The sequence below is a fragment of the Podarcis filfolensis genome (genome assembly GCF_964270895.1).
Source record: "Podarcis filfolensis genome assembly, chromosome: 17".
NCBI classification, from domain to species: domain Eukaryota; kingdom Metazoa; phylum Chordata; class Lepidosauria; order Squamata; family Lacertidae; genus Podarcis; species Podarcis filfolensis.
Window position 1 is genome coordinate 8,695,773 of NC_139621.1, and position 22,396 is coordinate 8,718,168.

At 42.2% G+C, this 22,396-nt stretch overlaps 2 protein-coding genes across 10 annotated transcripts; one reads left to right on the forward strand and one right to left on the reverse strand.

Annotated features, from left to right (window-relative positions):
* The first annotated feature begins 330 nt into the window (after positions 1-330).
* Positions 331-12,816, forward strand: GCDH (glutaryl-CoA dehydrogenase). Of its 2 annotated transcripts, none has more exons than XM_083593658.1 (12): positions 331-565; positions 981-1,095; positions 1,474-1,509; positions 3,073-3,216; positions 3,900-3,962; positions 4,806-4,976; positions 5,376-5,505; positions 6,082-6,298; positions 7,413-7,516; positions 7,712-7,837; positions 8,261-8,421; positions 9,369-12,816. In XM_083593658.1, the coding sequence occupies exons 2-12, from the start codon at positions 993-995 to the stop codon at positions 9,440-9,442; spliced, it is 1,329 nt and encodes a 442-aa protein (XP_083449784.1). In that variant the 5' UTR covers positions 331-565; positions 981-992; the 3' UTR covers positions 9,443-12,816. The 2 variants fall into 2 exon arrangements, with proteins under 2 accessions (XP_083449784.1, XP_083449785.1); XM_083593659.1 differs by having other exon boundaries at positions 388-565; positions 898-1,095.
* SYCE2 (synaptonemal complex central element protein 2) lies at positions 12,804-22,356 on the reverse strand (the record flags this gene model as incomplete). 8 transcript variants are annotated; one of them, XM_083594079.1, is made up of 4 exons in its annotated part: positions 12,804-13,633; positions 14,528-14,732; positions 18,072-18,193; positions 22,195-22,356. In XM_083594079.1, the coding sequence occupies 4 exons, from the start codon at positions 22,354-22,356 to the stop codon at positions 13,439-13,441; spliced, it is 684 nt and encodes a 227-aa protein (XP_083450205.1). In that variant the 3' UTR covers positions 12,804-13,438. The 8 variants fall into 8 exon arrangements, with proteins under 8 accessions (XP_083450205.1, XP_083450207.1, XP_083450212.1 ...); XM_083594081.1 differs by lacking the exon at positions 22,195-22,356 and adding an exon at positions 19,570-20,318; XM_083594086.1 differs by lacking the exon at positions 22,195-22,356 and adding an exon at positions 19,992-20,316.
* Positions 22,357-22,396: the final 40 nt, after the last annotated feature.

Sequence of the window (22,396 nt, forward strand, 5' to 3'; positions counted from 1 at the left end):
TCCGGCCCAATCGCCTTCTCAATCCGGCCCGCGGACGGTCCGGGAATCAGCGTGTTTTAACATGAGTGGAATGTGTCCTTTTATTTAAAATGCATCTCTGGGTTATTTGTGGGGCATAGGAATCCATTCATTTCCCCCAAAAAAATATAGTCCGCCCCCCCAAGGTCTGAGGGACAGTGGACTGGCCCCCTGCTGAAAAACTTTGCTGACCCCTGGCTCTACTTCAACAGGTGGACGGAGTCTCCTGCGTGGCAGGTGAAGAGAGAGAGAGAGAAGAGAGACGATTTGGCAGAGGATGAAGCGAAGCTGGCAACGCGCCCGCCTCCTCCTCCTCCTTCCCAGGCGGGCAAAGCAAGGCGGCGTCGCGAGCAAACGCCTCCTCTGCCGGGCCAATGGCGGAGAAGCCCTCCCTCTCCCGCTGCCCGGAAGACAAGGCAGCAGCAGCAGCAGCGTTTTGGCCTAAGAAGGTGTTTGCAGTGAACCTGGAGGGGACGCGAGGCGACCTTGCTGCTTGCTTGCCGCCGCTTTGCGAGCTCACAGAACAAGAGCGCAGAGCCAAGCCGAGGTGAAAAGCGGCAGCCTTGTTGACTGTGCATTTGTAATGGCAGAACGGGAGGGCGGGATTCCTCTTCTGGGGGGCCTCTATGCTAACTGTGGCCCGGCTGGGCCCTTCTTCGCTGAGCTCCGTGCGTTTGGGTTGGTTGCGCGCGAGAGAGATCCACCCAGGCCTCCTTCCTCTCCCCAAACTGAAAACAGAAGATCTCTGCTCATTGCATCAGGCGTTTCAGCCACTTACTTTTGGGCATGTTATTGGCATTAGGGATAAGCCTGACCAAAGGTGGCTTATTTGGGAATGGAATGGCCAGCTAGCACCATTGCCTGCTTTTAATCTTTCAGCATGGCGAGAGTTAAGGCTGCAATTGGCAGGGAGCCCTCCAGAACTTGTGGCCTTACAATCTTGTTTCACCTACCTCCTTCAGGAACTCGTCCTGATGGCGCTGAGGTTACCTGCCAGGAGGCTTTTGCAATGCAGCCGTTGTGTGACAGGCCCGTGCGATGTCCGTGCACAGGCCACCAGCTCAGCTGTGCAAAAGGGTAAGTGGGCAACTTCTGCTAAAAGGGATACCTGAACGGGTGCAATATTGAGGGGAAGGTGGGAGAGATAATAATGTCCGCACATTTCTTTGGGAGTTTCCACCTTGCCCCATTCTCCCTCCAACGGGGGGAAAAAACTGCAGCTGCCACCCAGACCCCTTTTTATATCTTAATTTTGGCCTGAAGGTGTACAGGGCAGATTGTGCAAGGAGGAGGTGTTGGAGAGGGCCGAGTCCTGAAGATGGTGGTCTCTCTTAGCTGCTTTCAGGGCTGAGAGTGACAAGTTGTCTTACAAACCTACATTATTGCGTCTGGGGGCTGGGGATGGAGGGGTTCACTGTGCTGGGAAATTGCATTATATTGTTGCTTATATTGCAGAAAAAGAAGCAAAGCCCTCTGGGAGAGAAGAGAAAGGTATGCATGTTTCAGTTGGCTTGTGGAATGGGATGACCTTTGATTTAAAGCACCATATTTGGACTTCCAGCCACCGCGTCATCTCCTGCAATGTTCCTCTCTTCTCTTGGTCCTGCTCCACTTAAGAATTAATGTTTGGTAGGCCGTGTGCACCCGTCTTCCAGTGCTACTGTATAAAATAACAGCATCTCGCTAACTGAACTCCCTGAGTTTTGATTAGCCCGCTCTCCCCTTCACACCATGTGGACTGGTTGGGTGTCTTTAGAAAGATGAACTCGTAGTTCTCATAGGACAGTGGTGGCAAACCTATGGCACGGGTGCCAGAGTGGGCACGCAGAACCCTCTCTGTTGGCATGCGCCATCACACCAGCAGTACCGTTGTTTGGGGTTTTCAAATTGGGCAGCAGCTCCCCCCCCCACCTCTTCGTGAGTAAACTGATCCCATCCCACCTCAGCAGCTTAGAGGCAGTTTTATCTCCGCAAAGCAGGTGTATTCCTGCCTCCCCGCACCCCGCGCGCGCAATTGGTGGGATTTTTTGGCAGCCAGCAGGCTGTAGTTCCTGTGATTGGTGGCTTTGTCAAGGGTTTTTGTTGATTGGTTGCTGCTTGCTATCCTTGAGCACTTGCCAGTGTGTGTGTGTGTGTTTCTCCCCCCCCCCCAAAAGCAACTGTGATCCAAGCTGCCAAAAAAAGCTCTGCTAGTCTTGGCAATCCCCCCCAAAAACTCTGGGCAATGCCCCCCCCCCAAGCTCTATGTGTTGTTTCTGCTCCAAGTGCCATAGGAAGTGTTTATAATGCATGTGAGTGTTTTTCTCCCCCCAAAAAACAACTGTGATCCAAGCCCCCCGCCCAAGCTCTGCAACTCTTGGCATTCCCCCCAAAAGCTCAACAACTCAGGGCAGTCCCCCCTGCTCATTTAATTACGTTATATTAATTATTATCCCATATTAAATTGCCGTGTTGGGACTTTGCGATAAATTAGTAGGTTTTGGGTTGCAGTGTGGGCACTCGGTCTCCAAAAGGTTCACCACCACTGTCATAGGAGGTAAGCAACTGTTGAAAGCCTGCTTTGTCGCTGTATTTTGTTCAGTGGTAGAGCCCAGATATCCTGTCCTTGTAATGCTCAGCATTTATGGAAGATGCAAGCCATTACCTGAAGATGCTACCATGATTACAGCTGTCAGCAACTTTAACAGAACAATACTATGCATGTCTGCTTAGAAGTAAGCTGCACTGAATTCAGTGGGACTTGCTCCCAGGTTAGTGTGTATACCAGGGATAGCCAGATGTTCCTGCTTAACTCCAACTCCACCCTCCCCCAGCCAGCATAGCCAGTGGGAGGTGGGAGATGTTGTTCAACAACATCTGGGATGGCACCACATTGCTGTTCCAGATGTAGGCTGTGCTGCAGTGAAGTGTTTACTTGTTGTGATCTCTGCCCGAATAGGCAGCTGTGAGCTCAGTGGTTAAAAGTGTTAGGGGAATGACTTTTCCTACTGGTGGACCCCCCCACTAGAGGGGAGATAACTTCTTTAGGCTGAGCTTTCTGTCTTTCTTCTCCAGGCCCAAGAGCCCAGTTTGACTGGCGAGATGCCTTGCAGTTGGAGAGGCTCCTGTCTCCGGAAGAAATAATGATTCGGGACTCATTTCGCACCTATTGCCAGGAAAAGTTGATGCCCAGGATCCTCATGGCCAACCGAAACGAAGGTATGGTTTGTTTGTTTTTAAAGTATTTATTGAGTACTTGTAGCCTGGTACTTTGTGCTATGTGAGTTGGTGCAGGATACTGCCCCTTCCCTAAAGGTGGGGAATGGCTTGTTCCATCTTCCACATGAATGTGCCAGTGCGTTTAATAGCTAACCACAGAGTTACTATCCATGATCCCTGCTGTGTGTTTTGGATCAACACCAAAAATGAGACTGGCTTTTCACCCTTGAAGGCTCCAGGAGTTAAATATTTCTCAGGGGTTTTTTTTGTTTTTGTTTTTTAAGTTTTTAATCATTTTGTTGAATTTGTGTTGATTTTTTTTGTAGAGCATCTTGCACGACCTTCAAGTGTTGTATCCGTTATAATATAATAAATGCTGCATTTGGGTGGTGCGGGCTTTGTGTGGCTCTAAGCCATTTTATACTTACGGCAGAAGCCTGTAGAACAGTTGCTTTAAAGGGGTTCCCACACTTCATGTGCCGACCATCCTTCATGCGCTACTAGTAGCAATTTAGAAACGGTCATTGCATCAATCCCATGCTATTAGACATAGCATTGAAGACCAGGGCTCTGTGGGCCAGAAAAGAAGCATGAAGATGTAGTACTCATAGCAGGTTCTGCCTATAGTTTTGCTGTCTATATTTCCATTCTCCCTTAATTCCTTTCCTTCTCTATTTTTGCAGTCTTTCACCGGGAAATTGTGTCAGAAATGGGGGAACTGGGTGTCCTGGGCCCGACTATCAGAGGTAATGCCATGTGGCTCTTTTATAGTGTCTGAAAAAATGGCTGGTGTGATCTGGTTGTGCTCCTGTTAATGTGATGATGATGATGTTATCCTCCTTCTCCTTTCTAAAAAACAAAACAAATTGGGGTTTATGGATCCCTGTAGCTGCTGATCATTTAATTACTTTTGAAGTGTTGGGGCTCATTATTTTTAGTGAGCTAGTGAAACATTTTGGCTGTTCTAAGGCTGGTTGAAAATGTATTTGCTTTATGTTGTTTGCATGCTGCTTTATAAATATACAGTAAGGTAAAGGTAAAGGAACCCCTAACCATTAGGTCCAGTCGTGGCCAACTCTGGGGTTGCGCCGCTCATCTTGCTTTATTGGCCGAGGGAGCCGGCGTACAGCTTCCGGGTCATGTGGGCAGCATGACAAAGCCGCTTCTGGCGAACCAGAGCAGCGCATGGAAACGCCGTTTACCTTCTCGCCAGAGCGGTACCTATTTATCTACTTGCACTTTGACATGCTTTCGAACTGCTAGGTTGGCAGGAGCAGGGACCGAGCAATGGGAGCTCACCCCGTTGCAGGGATTCAAACCGCCGACCTTCTGATCAGCAAGCCCTAGGCTCTGTGGTTTAACCCACAGCGCCACCCTTATAAATATACAGTACAGCTGCATAAAATATTAGAGTATTTTAAAGGGCAAAAATAAGCAACTCTGAGGCATTGCAGTCCCTAAACTGCAATAACATTGTTCTCCTTTTGTCCCCCCCCACTGCCCCCACAATCCTTGTTAGGAGTTGGTGGCGCAAGATGCACTTTGAACTCATGGCTCACTTGCTAAATCTGTGCATCTTCTTCTCTTAGGCTATGGCTGTGCAGGAACCACCTACGTGGCATATGGACTCCTGGCAAGGGAGATTGAGAGAGTGGACAGCAGCTACCGTTCGGTCATGAGTGTACAATCATCTTTGGTGATGCACCCTATATATGCATATGGGACAGAAGATCAGAGGCAAAAGTACTTGCCACGACTGGGTGAGTGGGTAGGGTTCAGATGCTGGATGTGAGAGATCAGAATTTAATTGCATTTCTAGATTGTGGCCTGTTTTTCTTTTGCCTTCATTGTCTTTTACTTAACTGGTAACTTAGGCTTCAGTCCTAACCCCACTTACCTGGACGTAAGCCCCATTCAGTTCAATAGGTTTTCCTTCTGATTAGAAATTGTATGGTTTGTGCTATAAATGCTGAGATCCAGGAACTGACAGATTTTCCTACTATTGTATTCATTCTTTCAGAAATGTCTGTGGGGATTTCAGTCCACTCGCAGTCTTCAGAAAAGTGATGTGGGGGGAAGCATGAGACTCGACAGCAGAGAGGGAAAGAAAGGGGTGCTCTGGGGAGCAGCTGTAGCTCATCATGTCTTTCTCCCCACAGCCAAGGGAGAGTTGCTGGGCTGTTTTGGGCTAACGGAGCCCAACCATGGGAGTGATCCTGGTGGCATGGAGACCCGGGCCAAATACAACCCCTCCAGAAAGACCTACACACTCAACGGCACCAAGACCTGGTGAGCTCTGCAGCTGTCATGGTGCTCAAGTGGGCAGGGGAGTTACCCAGAGCAAACTGCAGGCAACAGCAGCAGTCTAGATTTATCAGAAGATTTAAATACCAGTTCAGTGGGAACTCGGGTTAAGAACTTCATTTGTTCTGGAGGTCCGTTCTTAACCTGAAACTGTTCTTAACCTGAAGCACCACTTTAGCTAATGTGGCCTCCCGCTGCTGCTGTGCCACCGCCACACGATTTCTTTTCTCATCCTGAAGCAAAGTTTTTAACCCGAGGTACTATTTCTGGGTTAGCAGAGTCTGTAACCTGAAGCATCTGTAACCAGAGGTACCACTGTATGAGGAAATATTGCCTTATACAGCTGGCTTCAGACAGACATTGCTTTCTGGGGAAGGCTGGATACCCAACTCAGCTCCGCTACCCATCCTGGAGAATAGTCTCCATGCCTTAGCTTTCCCTGTTGAGTGGCCCCTTTGGCCTCCTGGGTTGAGATTTAGTTGACCAGAATCTTTGGCATTCTGTAAGACCTGCTCTGGGTGGTGTACCCAAACATCTGACACCTGCTTTCCGTCCTCTCAGGATCACCAATTCTCCAGTGGCCGATCTTTGTGTGGTGTGGGCTGTGTGTGAGGACGGCAAAGTGCGGGGTTTCCTCTTGGAACGTGGAATGAAGGGTCTCTCCACTCCAAAGATCGAGGGCAAGTTTTCACTGCGAGCCTCTGTCACGGGGATGATTGTTATGGAGGATGTGGAGGTGCCCGAAGAAAACCTGCTGCCCCATGTGTCTGGACTTGCTGTAAGATCCCTTTCCGTTCACGGTTACTTTGATCCTGCCTTCCAGAAGATATACTGGGCAGGGCCCTAGCATTGAACCTGCCTTCACAAACCCCACCCCAGTGTCAAACCAGGATCAGTATCACCCACTGCATTCTTGAACACACTGCAAAAGGGCCATCCCATCTTCACACAGTGTTATCTGTGGGATTTGTTATCATAAGATGCGGTGATGGCCTCTAACTTAGATGACTGTAATTAGACAAATTCATGGGTGGTTGCTCTTTCAATCGCTTCTTGTCATGATGACTGTAAGCTACCTCAAAGACACCAGTTATTGGAGAACAACCATGGGAGTGGGCTATTGCAGTTATTTCCTACTTTTAGGCTCTCCATAGGCATTTGGTTAGCCTTTGGTCTGATCCATGAGGACTGAGTTTATAGTAATAAATAGAGTGACATATTCCAGGTGTTTAAATATGTTATGGTGTGTCATAGTGAGCACAACAGATTTTTATTTATTGGAGATGGGCAGTGGTAGTCCAGTGCATTTTTAAAATTATTATTCATTAAACTTATTGGTTGATTATTATTTTTACCAAGGTAACTCAAAGCAGCTTACAAACACATACATTGAAACCAGCATATAAGAAAAAGCAAAGAAAAGTCTAAAACACAAACCTATTCTTAACAGGCAGGATTAAAACCCATTCCAAATTTAGCAAAATGTTAGGCTCGATCAAGGCATTTCAAATGAAAAACTGTAAATTAACAGACATGTTGATCTAATGTTTGCAATAAATATCGGGAAGCATTCCCCAAAAAAATCAGTTCAGAAGAGGGAAGTTCCATATAGAAAGACGACTGATTTGGGAGATCTCTTGCATACATTTCTATGGCTATCGGTGGAGAATATCCTTCACATTTCAACCCCCTTTCCCCACCCCAAAAACTAACACTGATTTTACGGGACTAAAGCCGGGGAAATGAAAAATCTAAGAAGGTGGCAAACATTATGGACTGCCCTCAGTGTTGCTCCATTCAGATTTAGAGTTCCAGAAGATAATCCATAGGGAGTCTGAGCAGTAGAACTGAGGGACTCCTGGTCAATATCTTACCTGAATCTCTTCCCACAGGGTCCCTTTGGCTGCTTGAACAATGCTCGCTACGGCATCGCTTGGGGAGCGCTTGGAGCTGCTGAGTTCTGTATGCAAACTGCCAGGCAGTACACCTTGGACAGGTACTGTTTCAAGAGGTGGGGAGGGGGTGCCAGATTTCTGCAGATATCGTATGGGTGTATAATACTTCCATATCACTTGTTTCTCGAGTTCCTCGTGTTTGGCAGGCATTCCCAAAGCCATCTTTACAACTCTGTAACTCTAGCTGTATAATAGTGGAAAGCAACTTCACCTTGCCATCCAATGGTGTCTCGTAGGTCCCAGTTTAAAGTCCCCCTTGCAAGAAACCAGCTTGTCCAGAAGAAGCTGGCCGACATGCTCACAGAGATCACTATTGGCTTACAAGCTTGCCTACAACTGGGACGCCTGAAAGACGAAAACAAGTAAGTGTGTGCATGAATGGAAGCAGAAAATTGGTTCCTGCTGTAGTGAGAGTTCCGGGGGGGCAGGCGGGGGGGGGGGACTTGCTTGATCTTTTTCCTCCTAAGGGGTTTTACTGACTGGAAGAAGTATGGGATTGGTTTGTGGATAAGGAGCACTCATTGCATTTCAAAATACATGCATATATTTCCAGGGTGAACAAGTTAGGGATTAAGTGGTGATGTCCTGAGGTGGTAGAATTAATTGCTTCCCTGCATCCCTCCCATATCTCCTGTTTCTCCCTTTTAAATAAAAAAAAAATCACAAATATTGTCCCTAACAACATGTTAAGCATTGTCCTTTTTTGGGTACTCTGTTTTAAAAGAGAAGCGCCCAACCGTGTTCCAATTCCCTGCTCTATTCTGTTATCTCCTCTGTGTTCCCAGAGCAACCCCTGAGATGATCTCCATGCTGAAGCGGAATTCCTGCGGGAAAGCTCTGGAGATTGCCCGGCAAGCCCGTGACATGCTGGGGGGCAATGGAATTGCTGACGAGTACCATGTTATCAGGCACGTCATGAACCTGGAGGCTGTCAACACATACGAAGGTAAATTAGTTTCCTGGCTTTCTTCCTGCAAGATCACAGTTTTGAGGAACTTCTGTTAGGATCAAAAAATAAATATGGAGGATTGGAAAAGAACTGTTAGCAAGGTTGTAGCATGAAGACAGCCATCTTCTTTTCCTTTCCTTTTTCTTTATTGGATGTATCCCTTAAGGCACTATAAGGCACTATTTGTTTGGTACATACTGTATGAAACTTGCCAAACCATACACCACCATGCAAATCCTTCCCCCTACAAAGTGGATCAAGGAAATCCATGGAGTGTTGGAACTATTCTAACATTACTCAAGCGACATGAGAGCCACTGCAGAGAGGCCCCTGTCCAAGCCACTAGAGAAATATCGGGCCCAGACCACATGCAAAGAGTCTGTGATGGAGATCTTTTCTGTGCTAATGTTACCTTCATTGTGGAGAGAGACATTGCCAGCATAGGAAGGAGCCACATTGTGGACACTTTGCTCACAGTTACCCTAACACCATACCAAAAAAACCACACTGTAACAGCATCCACCTATCAGAATGGGCCTTAAATCTAGGCATGCATTCTGCAAAAGAATGCAGTTCATTGGTCTGTTTAGATCTGTATTGTCTACACCAGTTGTTCCCAACCTTTTTTTGGCCATGCCCCACCTAAGCATCTCTAAAATCCTGATGCACCCCCCCCCATGACATATAATTCTTATTATTCAAAAAGTGAATTCCTGTTCATGTGGAGGAAGCCTAAAATGCCATTAAACATGGTCTAACTCATTCTCGAATTGCACCCCCTCCCTTAAAAATCAAATTGGCCCCCTGTGGGAACTACGGGTCTACACTGACTAATGGTGTCTCTCTGGGATTTGACACAGGTCTTTTCCACCCTACCTGGGGATGCCAGGGATCAAACTTGGAAGCCCATTTTTTCAGATCACTTCATTTTGTTTTTCCCCCAGGGACCCATGACATCCACGCGCTCATCCTTGGGAGAGCTATCACTGGACTTCAGGCCTTTACTGTCAGCAACTGAATGCATTTCTGCAGGGTTCCTCTTTGCTGCTCATGGCTCCAATGCAGTGGGGTTTGGTGATGCCACAATGGTTTTAAAAGCTATTGCTGCTGACTGGACTCTCAACAAATGTGTTTCTTCAGCTCAGTTCAATTATTTGTCATGAATTTGAAGCCATACCAAAACCAGGCACTCAAGAATACTTACTTCTCCACCAGGAGGCATAGAGATAAAGAGCATTAAGATGGCAAAGGAGCACATCATTAAGACTTGGATTATCCTTTCAGTAGGTAGTAGGGAGGGTGATGGCAAGCAGAGAAAGTTGCAATATAGAGGAATAGCACAGTTCAAACATTGCCAAATTATCTAGGAGGCAAGCTGTTTTGGCACGTAACTGTGCCAAACAGTCATGCTATGAAAAGCTCTCTGCTGCCACAGGACCCAGCCAGGACAATAGGTGCTTATTAGGTGTCCATAACTGCAGATTATCTGCCATTTTAATGATTTACTGTTCTTTTGAATGAAGCCCTTGAGTTTACTAAGCACTAAGAGTGGGAATTACAACTTACTGTCCACTTTGCATTCGTCCTGTCATGCGACCTTGAGCAAGCTGCTGCCTTTCAGTGCCTCAGTACCCGTTTGTTAAACAAGGACTGACATTTGAGCAGATTGTTTTTTATGTTGAGCTCAGCTAGGGCTTTTTTGAACTTGTGATTCTCATGTGAGCTTTTTCTTAAAGAATAAATTGAATTTGGTGGATTTTCCACAGTAGATATATGTATGTGAAGTTGAAGACCTGATACGCCATTTTTATCAGGCAGGTGACCAATAGCAATCTAAAGCTAATTCAGACTGGTTTGGACAGTAGCCGACAGTGTTGGGGCTGCCCCAGTCACCTGGCCTCCCTCCAGCTAAGTGGCTACTGCCTACCAGGATGGAGAGGGGAAGGGCTGAGGTGGCAGTGAGGTCGGCATGGTGGAGTTGCACTGGCAGAGCCAATCGGTGCTCCTGGCATGTTTCCACTGCGCTGACCTCATGCATCTTCTTTCCCTTGTCACCACTCCCCTCTCCTCCCCTGAAGGTGTCCCTTAAATGTTCCATTAGCTGTGTGGGGATGTCTTTCTGTGAGTAGCTCCTGCACAGTATGGGAAACATTTAAGTGACTCAACTTTGGTCAAGTTTGTGGTCCCAGCCACAGCATCACTCCAAAGTGGGGTGGAGGCTTGCCAGAGGCCTCTGCCCACCTGCCACTTTGCATTCTTTATGTGTTACATAATCCCTGTTGTTGTGGGGTGGAATTCAGGAAGTTGTAAGTGGGGATGTGCTGGAAGTTTTTAGCTGTTTTTAGCACCTGCGGTCTATAGCCACATTACAATGGGTGGGGCTTAGAGGCTGACCTCAGGTTCTTCCATACTACACCATGTTTTCAGAAACACACTAGAAATAAAATTAAAATGATGATTCCTTGCAACACTTGATGACAACACAATATATAATCTTGGCATGTCTCCAGGGCCAAGATCCTTTAAAAAAGTTTAGATCCTTCTCATTGTGGGATCTTTTCTGATTGTTTCCTGCTTTACACAATAGCATACTGATGAACTGACCCCAGAATTGCTCATTAGTTTCCTATGGGGTAGGTCCATTAATGGCCCCCTTGAAGGAAAGAGGAACTGACAGACGGGAGCAGTTATGGGGCTGATTCATTAGAATTGCTGCTGCTGCAGCACCTAAAAAGACGCAAAACGAACAAGTAGGAAGCTTCTAATTAAAGGTAGAGAGGCCTGGAAAGCCTCAATAATGTATTGTCAATCCACTGTGGACAGGGTGGCAATTGCTTTGTACCTAAAATAAGACGACGACAGGAGTAATACAAAGAAAATGATGCAACAGGCTGGCAGTGATGTCTTCTGGATTCTCTGAAGAGTGTGAACCCAAGCATAGCAATTCCAGGTAAAAATAAACTGAATGCTGCTGCTTCTTTTTAAATTTCTCAGTATGCTTTTATTACCTTCAGCTGATTCTAATAGAAAAACAGCATATTTAAAATATAATAAATAATTTTAAAACTGGGTTGCAAGCAGTGGCAGCAGCTGATTGTGAAAGTGTCTCTGAACGGAAGTTGGCTGAGTTTACCTTAAAAACAACTCTGCTGAATGGAACTTCATGCACTCAAGTTGTCTAAAAATCATCTGTATGCCAACTGGTTAACTTCAGAGTGAATTGAGCACTATTTAGTCTCAACTCAACATGCTTCCAGGCCAGTGTAAAAGATGAACATAAGATCTTAAGCTGTCACTACCACACCTAAGGAAGCAATAACTTTTTGGATAGGTCCATGATAAACCAATTAGAATGCATACTTAAATTAGCAAGTTCAATTTCAATAATGATTCTGAATACCAATTCTATCCCAGGTGTTCTAGAGCTGAAACAAAGCTCTCCTTGGTTAATTATGATGTCAAATATCTTACAGATCTTCTCTGAATATTTGCCAGGCATTGACTAATTTATTTTCAATTATATCAATATAGTATATGACAGCAACTAATGCACGGGTTACATGAAATCTAAATGGAACCTCAGCCAGTAATCTGGCCAATGCACTTTGAAACAGATGAAGTTTCTGAGGCATCTTTAAGGGCATGAAAAACACATTGCATTAATCTGATCTGGAAGTTACCAGAGCATGCAGTATAGTAGCCAAGTCATTTCTGGCCAAAAAGGGCTGGAGCTGTTGTGGCACCTGGAGTTGAAAAAAATGAACTTCTGGCAACTGAGGTCACTTGAGCCTCTAGTGTAACTTGAATTTAGGAACATGCAAGGAGCAGTGGCAAGATCATGGGACACAGCTGTGCATGCCATGCAGCCTGCCTTTCACTCCTTAAGTTAGTTTGCTATCTTTGCATGTAGTGGAGGATACTGTCCCATCATCAGTATTGATTTTAATACCAACTTCCAGTCCATCCATCCTGTTTTCAGCAAAATGTTTTGGGCCAGCCCTGCATATCAAATGAGATAGTGTTGGATATCATCAGTACCCTAAATTGTCTTTGCAATGAGTATCTTGGTGGTAACAAAAATCCCTGGCTTAATTGCAATGCATGCTCTGGTGCAAAACTTGCAGAAATGACTAGCAGTAGTAGCATAATTAATAAGCCATCATGGCCAGGCAACTGAATAGTTCAGCACCCTTAAAAAATTGCCCTGTTGGAATAGCTCAATGATGACAAAATGGAAGCAGGAGACAGAAATTGGGGCCCATGTTTCCCTTCATTCTGCTTTAGTCAGTATCTTTTCAAGTCATTTGTTATATTTATAGCTCCTTAAGACATAATGGCAGTAGTTCAAACTCTTCTATTTAACAAAAATAAAAGTACAGTTTTTCATGCTAATATATTTCCAATTTTATTGAGTTTTCACCCTGGAATAATTCGACTCGTACACACAAGCAAAGAATGATGAACAAAGTGCCTGAAATTTGCTTACTGAGGGCCAAATGTGATATCTGTTGCATAGTTTGGTTTTGTTGTTGATTTTTTTATTAAATGAAGGGGAGGAGCCTTTAACTCTTTGTTCCTACTGTGTTGTGATAGGAATCCCACCTCCCATGACACCAATTGTGATGTAACAGGTGTGTGAGATAGGCCCAGCCATGCCTGTGGCATGGGCAAAGGAGTAAAGGCACCCTCCTGCCATTCAGTGGTCCCAATCCTGCTACCCCACCCTTCCACTTTAGCTATTTAACAAAAATCTGCTATATAATATGAACATGTCTAGTTTGATCCTGATAACTGGGATTCAATTTTCCTTTCTGTTTAAATACGTTCTTCCTTTCCCTACCTTCATTATTTTTTAAAGTATTTTTAAAACAAGTAACAAATTCAGAACAACAAAAACAGTCAGAACTCAGGTTACAGGGGCTTGGGGTACCAAGTAAGTATATATCCGTTACATTCACCAGTGATGCAAAAGGACATGTAACAATATTCCCCAACTTTTTCTCTCTCCATACAATCACAATTCAGACTGCTCACACAGGTCTTTATATAACATCTCCACAGTGTGACAGACCTTCCTGAGCTCTGTTTCAATTTGTTTGATCCTCTCCATGATCTGGTAAAGCTCTTGGATTTTATCTTGAATGAGCTTGTTATGATGATCATAGACAGGGAACATGCTTTCCTCCAACTTCTCTGCCAAGCTTGAAACCTTTTTGGTAGAAAGAGAAAGAAGCAGGAGTTAAAGTAGACTTTAGATTTCTAAGGACTCCTTAGTAATAGGGTTTCCCTAAATAAAAAGACTACCTGCTTTTCATTTCTAACACAAATGTGTCCACCTATGAGTAGCTAAGGATTAAGTGATAATTCCTTAAGAGTGGCTATGCTCACACATCAGCTGTATGACAGTCACATTTACGTGTAGGGTCTAGGAAGTATAGCAAAATGAAATGGCAGGATCGGGCTGTGACAAGTTAGAACACAATCAAATAGGCAACCATGCAGTAATTTTGAGTCCCTTTGAAGTGATCACAAAACGCTATTTGTGGTGTGGTCACTGTGGGGCTTTTTCAGGTGTTACTGATGCAACATGGACATGTCAGTAAACATATGAAGGAGAGCCTGGCAAGCAGAGGGTGGCATGCTAAACACTGATTGCACCATGTTGGTCTCCCCACTGCCTCGCCCACTAAACAACAGCGACCCACCTACTGGAAAACTAATGTAGCAGCTCCACCCCACCTATAGAACCACTTCTGCCAAGCACAGAACAGTGCAGAGTTCATGGATGAAGATGAGCAAATTAGTCAATATGGATGTGGAAAAAGCACCTTTCAATACAGGAAGTGGGAAGAGGAAAGAATTGAGGGAGTTTATCCAGTTGGTGGAGGGGATGTGGTATGAGGGAATAAACTCAAGGCTGGTACTTAACATTTTTCCAGGACACTGGTGTTAACAATTTGTAAATCTTAGTCAAATGCACCAGGCAGATTTGTAATGTTTTGGGGGGAAATAATACAAAACATTTGCTAACTGGCAAGATGGAGCTCAATAATTCTTTCCTGATCCTCAGATTCCCTGCACTCCATTACCCCCACATATTTACCTTCATCAAAAGACCTTCTCGGAAATTGTTCATGAGCACTTGGTCTTCTTTACGCTTCTCATTCATCTTATCAATTATTTGCTGGGCTCTTTCTTGCAGATTTTCAATAGATGAATCAAGGGCTATAAAATAACTTGAGGATTTGCTGTCTGACTCCCCTCCAGTTGTATTTGAATTAGGAAGAGGTGTGTTGGAAGTTTCTTTCCTATATATCATGAAAAAATGTCAAATGCTGTTTGAATTGTCTTCATTTTTGCCTTTGAATTCAAAACAGCAAAGGCACCAATATTTTACTCAAGAGAGGGGGCTACTCAATTTATTTGATTTTTTTTAAATTTCAAATTATAAAGAAATTGGTTATGCATACAAACAAAAGAAGCCAAAAGAAATGAGTCATAATTTAGCATATCTTACAACATATTCTCCTACCTCACATGATTATCAAGAAAGTTTGTTCAATAAAGGAATAGGAAGAAAAAGTCAAGACCACTCAGTTCAGACACAAGGGGACATATCACCAAACTGGTTTCTGATTCCAAACCAAGGTGCATTATTGGGGGGGGGGGGTCTCATTGGGGGCAAACATCTTCACTGTAAATTCAATTAAAAATTGCCAGATGTTATAAAATGTATCTTTCTTAATTTGTCCCCTAAAGAGGCATATTTTGCTTAATTATTCTGAGACTGACAGGAATCAGGCTTTGTTATACCAGGTACCCAGCAAGAGGTCAAGGTATTCCCAATGTCTAGTGATAACCAATCTGGCTGTCATTAATAGGAAGCCTACAAATTCCTTGAGCTTTCAGTCTTCGTTTTAGTTTTCACAGTAATGGAATAGGCAGAAGATCCTGGCCCATGATACAATTGATATTGGTGAAAATTATATCCCCAAATAATGCTGCTTTGGGACACTCCCACCATGTAAGTCTCTTTGCTGTGCCAATATCACAAGCAGGAGAGGTTGTTTTAGATGTATGGAAGAGTTGCACTGACATATACTGTTGCGCCAATGAAACACTTTTTGAGAATTACCTCTACTCACACCAAAAGATTCCAGGTTTTCTTCATATCCAAGTCTCTGCCCCTGACCTTTCCTCCAAAAAGCCCAAGGGAGCATTCAGAAGGTTATCACATTTTATCCTCACCACAACTCTGGAGGCTGAAAGCCCACCAGTGAATTTCACAACTGAGCCAAATACCGTAAGTCCTACATTTAATCTAGTATACACTTGATTGAAGAAATGTGGGCTCATTCCTTCTCTCTGATCCCATAATTCAGTGGGGGGGGGTGTCACAGGAATATCCTCAGGAATAGGCCCTGGTCTTGCATTGCATGCAACAGGTCAGAGATTCAGTCCCTGGCATTTACAGGCAGGGCTTGGAAACACGCCTGTCTGAAGCCCTGAGGAGCTGCTGCCAGCCTGTAGAAAATACTGAGTTAGATGAACCAATACTGTAAGGAATATTCCTATGTTCCAATGGTTGTGACTGAAATGTGCATAATATTTGTGTACAACCTTAGTCAAGCATCCACATTTTGTTTTTTTTGTTTTTAAATTTTTTTATTTATAAAATTTTCAAATTTAACAATATATAATAAAAAAAGAAAACATTCCATTTAATCTTTCCACTTTCAGACTTCCTTCAGTCTATCTGGAAATTTTCATGTTTTCACAACTATTCACATTTCTTGCATCTATATTGTTTTGTTTTTTTAACCAAATTAATCTTAACAATTATTATAAAACAATATTTCTTTCCATTATTATCACAGAGCTTCTTGAAAACCTACAAACGTTAATTGACATTCACATATATTCTTAATATACTCTGTAAATTTATTCCAGTCCTCAGTAAATCTCTGGTCTCGCTGGTTCCGAATTCTCCCCGTTAGCTTGTCTAATTCTGCGTATTCCATCAACTTCATTCTCCATTCTTCCTGTTTCCATTTTTGTGCCACCAAAATTCTTGCAGCTGTTACTGCATATAAAAACAACTTCTCATCCTTTTTTTATGTCATTTCCTAATATTCCTAACAGAAAAGTTTCTGGTTTTTTAACAAAGGTATATTTCAACATTTTTTTCAATTCATTATAAATCATTTCCCAGAAACCTTTCATTTTTTTACATTCCCACCACATATGATAGAATGTTCCTTCTTTCTCCTGACATTTCCAACATTTATTACTCATTTTATACATCTTTCCAAGTTTTACTGGTGTAACATACCATCTATATAACATTTTCATAACATTTTCTTTTATTGTAGTACATGCAGTAAATTTCATTCCTTCTTTCCACAATCTTATCCAATCATCAAATTGAATATTATAACCAAAGTCTTTGGCCCACTTAATCATTGCAACTTTAACCTCTTCATCCTTAGTATGCCACTCAAGTAGTAATTTATACATTTTTGATAAAATTTTAACATCATTATTCACGATTTCTTTTTGAAATCTAGATTTTTCATATTGAAAACCTCTTTCCAGCATCTCTTTTTTAAACATCGCATTCAGTTGGAAGTAGTGTAACCAATCAAACACATATTCTTTAACTTCATCGTATGACTTCAATTTCCATTTATTTCCTTCTTTTATGATTAAATTTCTTTTATGATTAAATTCTCATGTAATCCAACTCCCTGTCATATTGATCTTCTTAACACTCATTACCTCCAATGGTGACAGCCAATAAATTTTTGTACCTATTCCATACTTCAATCAGCGGACCTCGGAAAATGTGATTTTCAAAACCTTTATGCACTCTTTTTTTCTCATACCATAAATATGCGTGCCAACCAAATCTATTATCATATCCTTCTAAATCCAAAAGTTCTGAGTTTTCCAACTTTATCCATTCTTTCACCCAGCGAAGACATGCAGCCTCAAAATATAACTTTAAGTCTGGCAGGGCAAAGCCTCTATCTTTTGCATCCGTTAAAATCTTAAATTTTATTCTAGGCTTCTTGCCCTGCCAGACATATCTTGATAATGCTCTTTGCCATTCTTTAAATATCGTAACACCTTTAATTATTGGTATTGATTGAAATAAAAACAACATTTTTGGTAGCACATTCATTTTTACCGTTGCAATTCTTCCCCAAAATGACAACTTCATTCTTCCCCACACTTCCAGGTCCTTCCTAACTTTTTTCTAAACTGGTACGTAATTATTTTGAAAAAGATCAATACACTTGGGAGTTAATATAATCCCAAGATATTTAACTTTCTTAACCACTTCCATATCTGTTTGTTGCTGACAAGCATCCACATTTTGGTTATGTGGAACTCTGGACCAGGTGCAGCCGTAGCTGATACAGCTAAGTGTTCACCACTTTCAGTAAGAATTTACACTGAAAACCAATCTCCCTAAAAAGTTTGCTTTATGAATGAATCCACCTTTGTTACCCATATCAACTCCTTCACATTTGTTAAATTGTTAGATTAGGACATGCTTTTGTCAATATGCACAGTTATTTTAAGATTTAACAGTATTTTGGTATTTTGGTTTATTTGGTTTTTTTAAAAAATGTGATTCTTACCTGGATTGATTATCACTTAAGTCATTTCTTTCTAGATTAGTGAAGATGTCAAATGGACTATCAGGTTTATCTTGCTCCTGCTCTGACTCTTGGAGCTGAAATTTCTTATTAGACATAACAGCCTGTAATGATGAGGAGAATAAGTTTATCTATAACACAAAGATTTAAAAAACACCAAAGGATAATTACAAAATACTTGTATTACAAAACATATGTACCATTTCTCTATAAGGAAAATTAGAATAAATACTGTAACTAACTGTGAATACTCCCAGAAATTCAGGACAAGCATGCTGAGCAGATTTACTGTAGGCATATTTTGTCTGTGGTCAGCACAGTACATGTAAGTGTTCATTCAGAATCCACTAATCAAATTAGTTGTTGGTGATGGAAAATGCTAAAATCTCAGATGGCTCTTACTGATCTTGCCTGGGTCATGAAAGAGATAAAATCCTCATCTAGTTCCAGATGAAATCCAAGCCTAGCATTCAACAACTGTTTACTTGGATTCCATCCTTGGCTTGGGCCTGTATTTTTCCATCACAGGACAGGACAGGACATTAGACTGCAAGCCACTTCTGAAACTCCAAAGCAGGTTTTGACGCAGCAGAGGCATCAGCTGAACAGTAAAATAAGATACTCAATGTGCCGTGCATGCATATACCTCCTACTCTGGATTGTGGCTAATATGGAAGAACAGTTAATAAGGTGAGGGCAGAGATGCCCGTCTCTCTCACATGCCCACCTACATAATGACAGCAACTTCAGAAGGTTAAATAATAAACTTGCAATAGAAAAAAGTAATCTGAACTGACTTTCCTCATCCTCCACCCATAGTTTGCTGAGAACCAAAGAAATGATGACTTCTTGAACAACTTCTAATCTGTTCAGCTTGGAGTTGGCTGGAGAGCATTCTATCCACAATTTGATTTATCCTGCTTCATTTATAGTCATTGTGTTCAGGAAATTCCAACAGGAAAGGAATTAAGTGCAATGTAGTGCTCTATATGTATATCTGAGAATGAATCTGAATCACTATGGATGATGGTTTGCTTCTTTTCAAGTGAGTAATATTAATGTTAAATAATTTTTTAAAGAAGCAGTTTTTCTCCTCCAGAACCCAAGAAAAGACAGAAGCGAAAATATATCTGCATGTAAGATGGAAAACTGTGGTTTTTAGCTGATAGGCTGATGAGACTTGGGAGCAAAGAAAAACCTCAGCTCAGACACCTCTTCAGTCATGAAGTTGTGTGACTTTGGCCAAGCCCTTTGTTTTTGTCATGTTGTATGAAAAATTGAGGTTATCATAAGAGAATTAGGCTTTTATAAGTTACGTATATCATTCAGTTCTCCATTTAAAAGGGGGGGGGGGAAGTTGCCTTTCTTAAACATCTCCCCACTTTTTAAAGCTTTGCTAATGTTACAATTAGAGATAAGGAGGGGCAGGTCATTTTCATGACTGAAAAAGTCACAAAAGTCACAAGTTTTTGTACAGTACCCTGGCACCTTCTTGCTGCCCAGCGGCAGCCATTTTGTGCTGGCACCCACAACACTTTTAACAATGTGCATTTACTGGCACCTCGGGGGTTTTTTACCACAGAAAAGAAAGCACGAGGGGGGGGGGATTACAAAATGGTGTAATCTGTGTACGGTAGGGAGGGTAGTTGATGGTGTACATTTCTCTCCGCCCGATATTAACCAAACGTCTTGATGTGTGACTAACTACGAGTCCATGGGACACTACTAAGGACATGTTTAAGAGACATTGCTGTATAAATAATCTCCTCACAGAAATGAAAAAGGATCACACACACCCTACTCTCAAGAAGGATGGTGCATGGAAGAAGAGGCCAAAAGAAGATTGGGGGTGAGGGGTGGGGCTTGAAAATGATTTTGTGAGAAAGAGGTGTCACAGTTTACCTTTTTCCTTCACTGATTTTGTTCTAAGACAAGTGGACCAAACTCTGCCCTGAAGGAAAGCTGCTTCCCGCCCAAAATTCCCTCAGGGCAGCAGCAAGACTTTTCCTAGCATTTAACGGGTAGGAGGGGCCTGGGAACAAATATCTGCATTTCCAAATCACCAGCCACCAGAACACATTCTGTTCTAATGAAAGACTATCTATTTTTCTATTTATTTATGCTACTACATATTTATTTATACTCCCCCCTCTTTTCCTGACAGGGAATAGCTATACAGTGGTACCTCGGGTTACATACGCTTCAGGTTACATACGCTTCAGGTTACAGACTCGCTAACCCAGAAATAATGCTTCAGGTTAAGAACTTTGCTTCAGGATGAGAACAGAAATCGTGCTCCGGCGGCAGCGGGAGGCCCCATTAGCTAAAGTGGTGCTTCAGGTTAAGAACAGTTTCAGGTTAAGAACAGACCTCCAGAATGAATTAAGTACTTAACCTGAGGTACCACTGTACAGTAATACCTCATGTTACGTCATAGTGGGACGTCGAATTCCACCCACTGCATTTAATGTCTTGCCATTTAAATTAAAATTGTAATACAGTGGTACCTCGGGTAAAAATTACAGTGAAAATGTATATTAAATAGGCAAACTTCTAATCTTTTATAGAAGCAGATTGGTGATAATTGAGAACAACTGAGATGATTTAATGACACCTACAGTGGGGCCAGGAACCACTACATTTGCAATAATACATAGCATAGATAAACTGGCATTGATCAGCTAATTAACATATACAGTATTATAAAAAAAATTTGTTTCTATTTAACCCAAAAGCAGTGGCATTGAACTTTTTCATGTATTGTAATTCAGCTGTTTCATGTTGTATTCTTCCTTGAGTCCAGAATGGACACCTTAAGATAAGTTTATTAAAGAGTGTCCTGGAAGGCTGGTTTGTGGATATCCACTGGTTTGTGGATATTGCCGTTTCTCCTGGCAATGTCCACTTCTTGCCCAGTTCAAAATAAAATTAGTTAAACATTAGTTGCAAGTCCAGGGCAATATTTACATATAATACACACACACACACACACACACACACACACACATATATATATATACATATAATCTGACAGTTATTTCATTAATTTGCTATTCTGCAAAGACTGATTTGTAGAGTAAGAACAGGATAAGAAAGTTGAAAGCCATGACTCTGAAAATCCAGAGGATGGAAAGAAGACTTGTCTTTTAAAAGTTAACAAATCTAGACTGAGATTCCACAATCAGTGAGGATTTGTGAGTTGTCCTGGATTTGGGTGACACCACATATGAGATTTGCCAGCTGGTGTATTTTTACTATCATAATCCATGTGCAGACAGCACCAAAATAGAGCTTTGCAACTTAAGAAAAGGGGGCACACCTCCCCCTTGCCTTGGCTAATAGGATTACTAAACTAAAATTATTACACTACAGAGCACTATAGCAAAAGCCACCCGACTTTCTTGTTAAAGTGGAGCGATATTTTGAAAACGATCAGAAAAGAAACGCCAGATAGAGGAGGCAGCGCTACCAGGTGGGAGGATGAAGTATTTTGAGTTTAGGAACCCTGTCGAGATAAATATTGCTGAGTGTTTCATCCAAGTACATTTCCTTAAGTCCAGAAATGTGCAAATATCCCAGGCAATTCATTTCAATATGTTATGGCCTAGTTAATTAATAGCAACAACAAAAAAAGCTGCTTTCAGCTTTTATTTTAAAAATAAAAATGATTTTTTTAAAAATAATAATTTTAAAATCAAACTTTTGCAGAGTTAAAAGCTCAGAAAGGCAGTTTTAGATTTCCAGGAGTGGTTTTCAACTGGTGGGTCAGGACCTGTTTCAAACCTGCAGTTTCAAAAATGTATATGAAATATATATGAGAATAGATGAATAAAAGAATAAGTTAAGGTGATTTAGAGTATGCAGGAAAGGACGGAAATAAATTCAAAGAACTGCAGAAAGAAGGGGAAGGGAGACGACCTCGGAAATGTTAAAATTATGGTTGAATAATTGTTGTAATGTATATAAATGAACTATCTATCTAATTTATATACATTACAACAAACACACACACATATGCATGCTCTGGACACCTTCCTGCAATAATGTGCTCCCTTCAAAACAAATTCACTTCATGCTGATAGTTGTAACTCCTTTAAGCCACTACATTTAGGAGATGTGTGTTCAGTTGACTATTCTTATCTTGTATCCTAGGCTCTTCTCTACTGGTCATTGACCGAAATAAATATACTACTGTGCTGTTATCATCAGCTGTGCATTCACAAGCCCAAAATGAGATCCAACCAGACAAGAAACCATTCTGTGACATCACTTGAGTGGGCGGAGTCTTTCCCCTGGGCTTCCCTGGC

What these genes read in the sequence shown, in the direction of transcription:
- GCDH (XM_083593658.1), top strand. Translation starts at nt 993, where the DNA reads ATGGCGCTGAGGTTACCTGCCAGGAGGCTTTTGCAATGCAGCCGTTGT. An exon ending in CTCTGGGAGAGAAGAGAAAG is followed by an intron (nt 1,510 to 3,072) that starts GTATGCATGTTT and finishes TTTCTTCTCCAG; the next exon opens with GCCCAAGAGCCCAGTTTGAC. An exon ending in GGCTGTCAACACATACGAAG is followed by an intron (nt 8,422 to 9,368) that starts GTAAATTAGTTT and finishes TTTTTCCCCCAG; the next exon opens with GGACCCATGACATCCACGCG.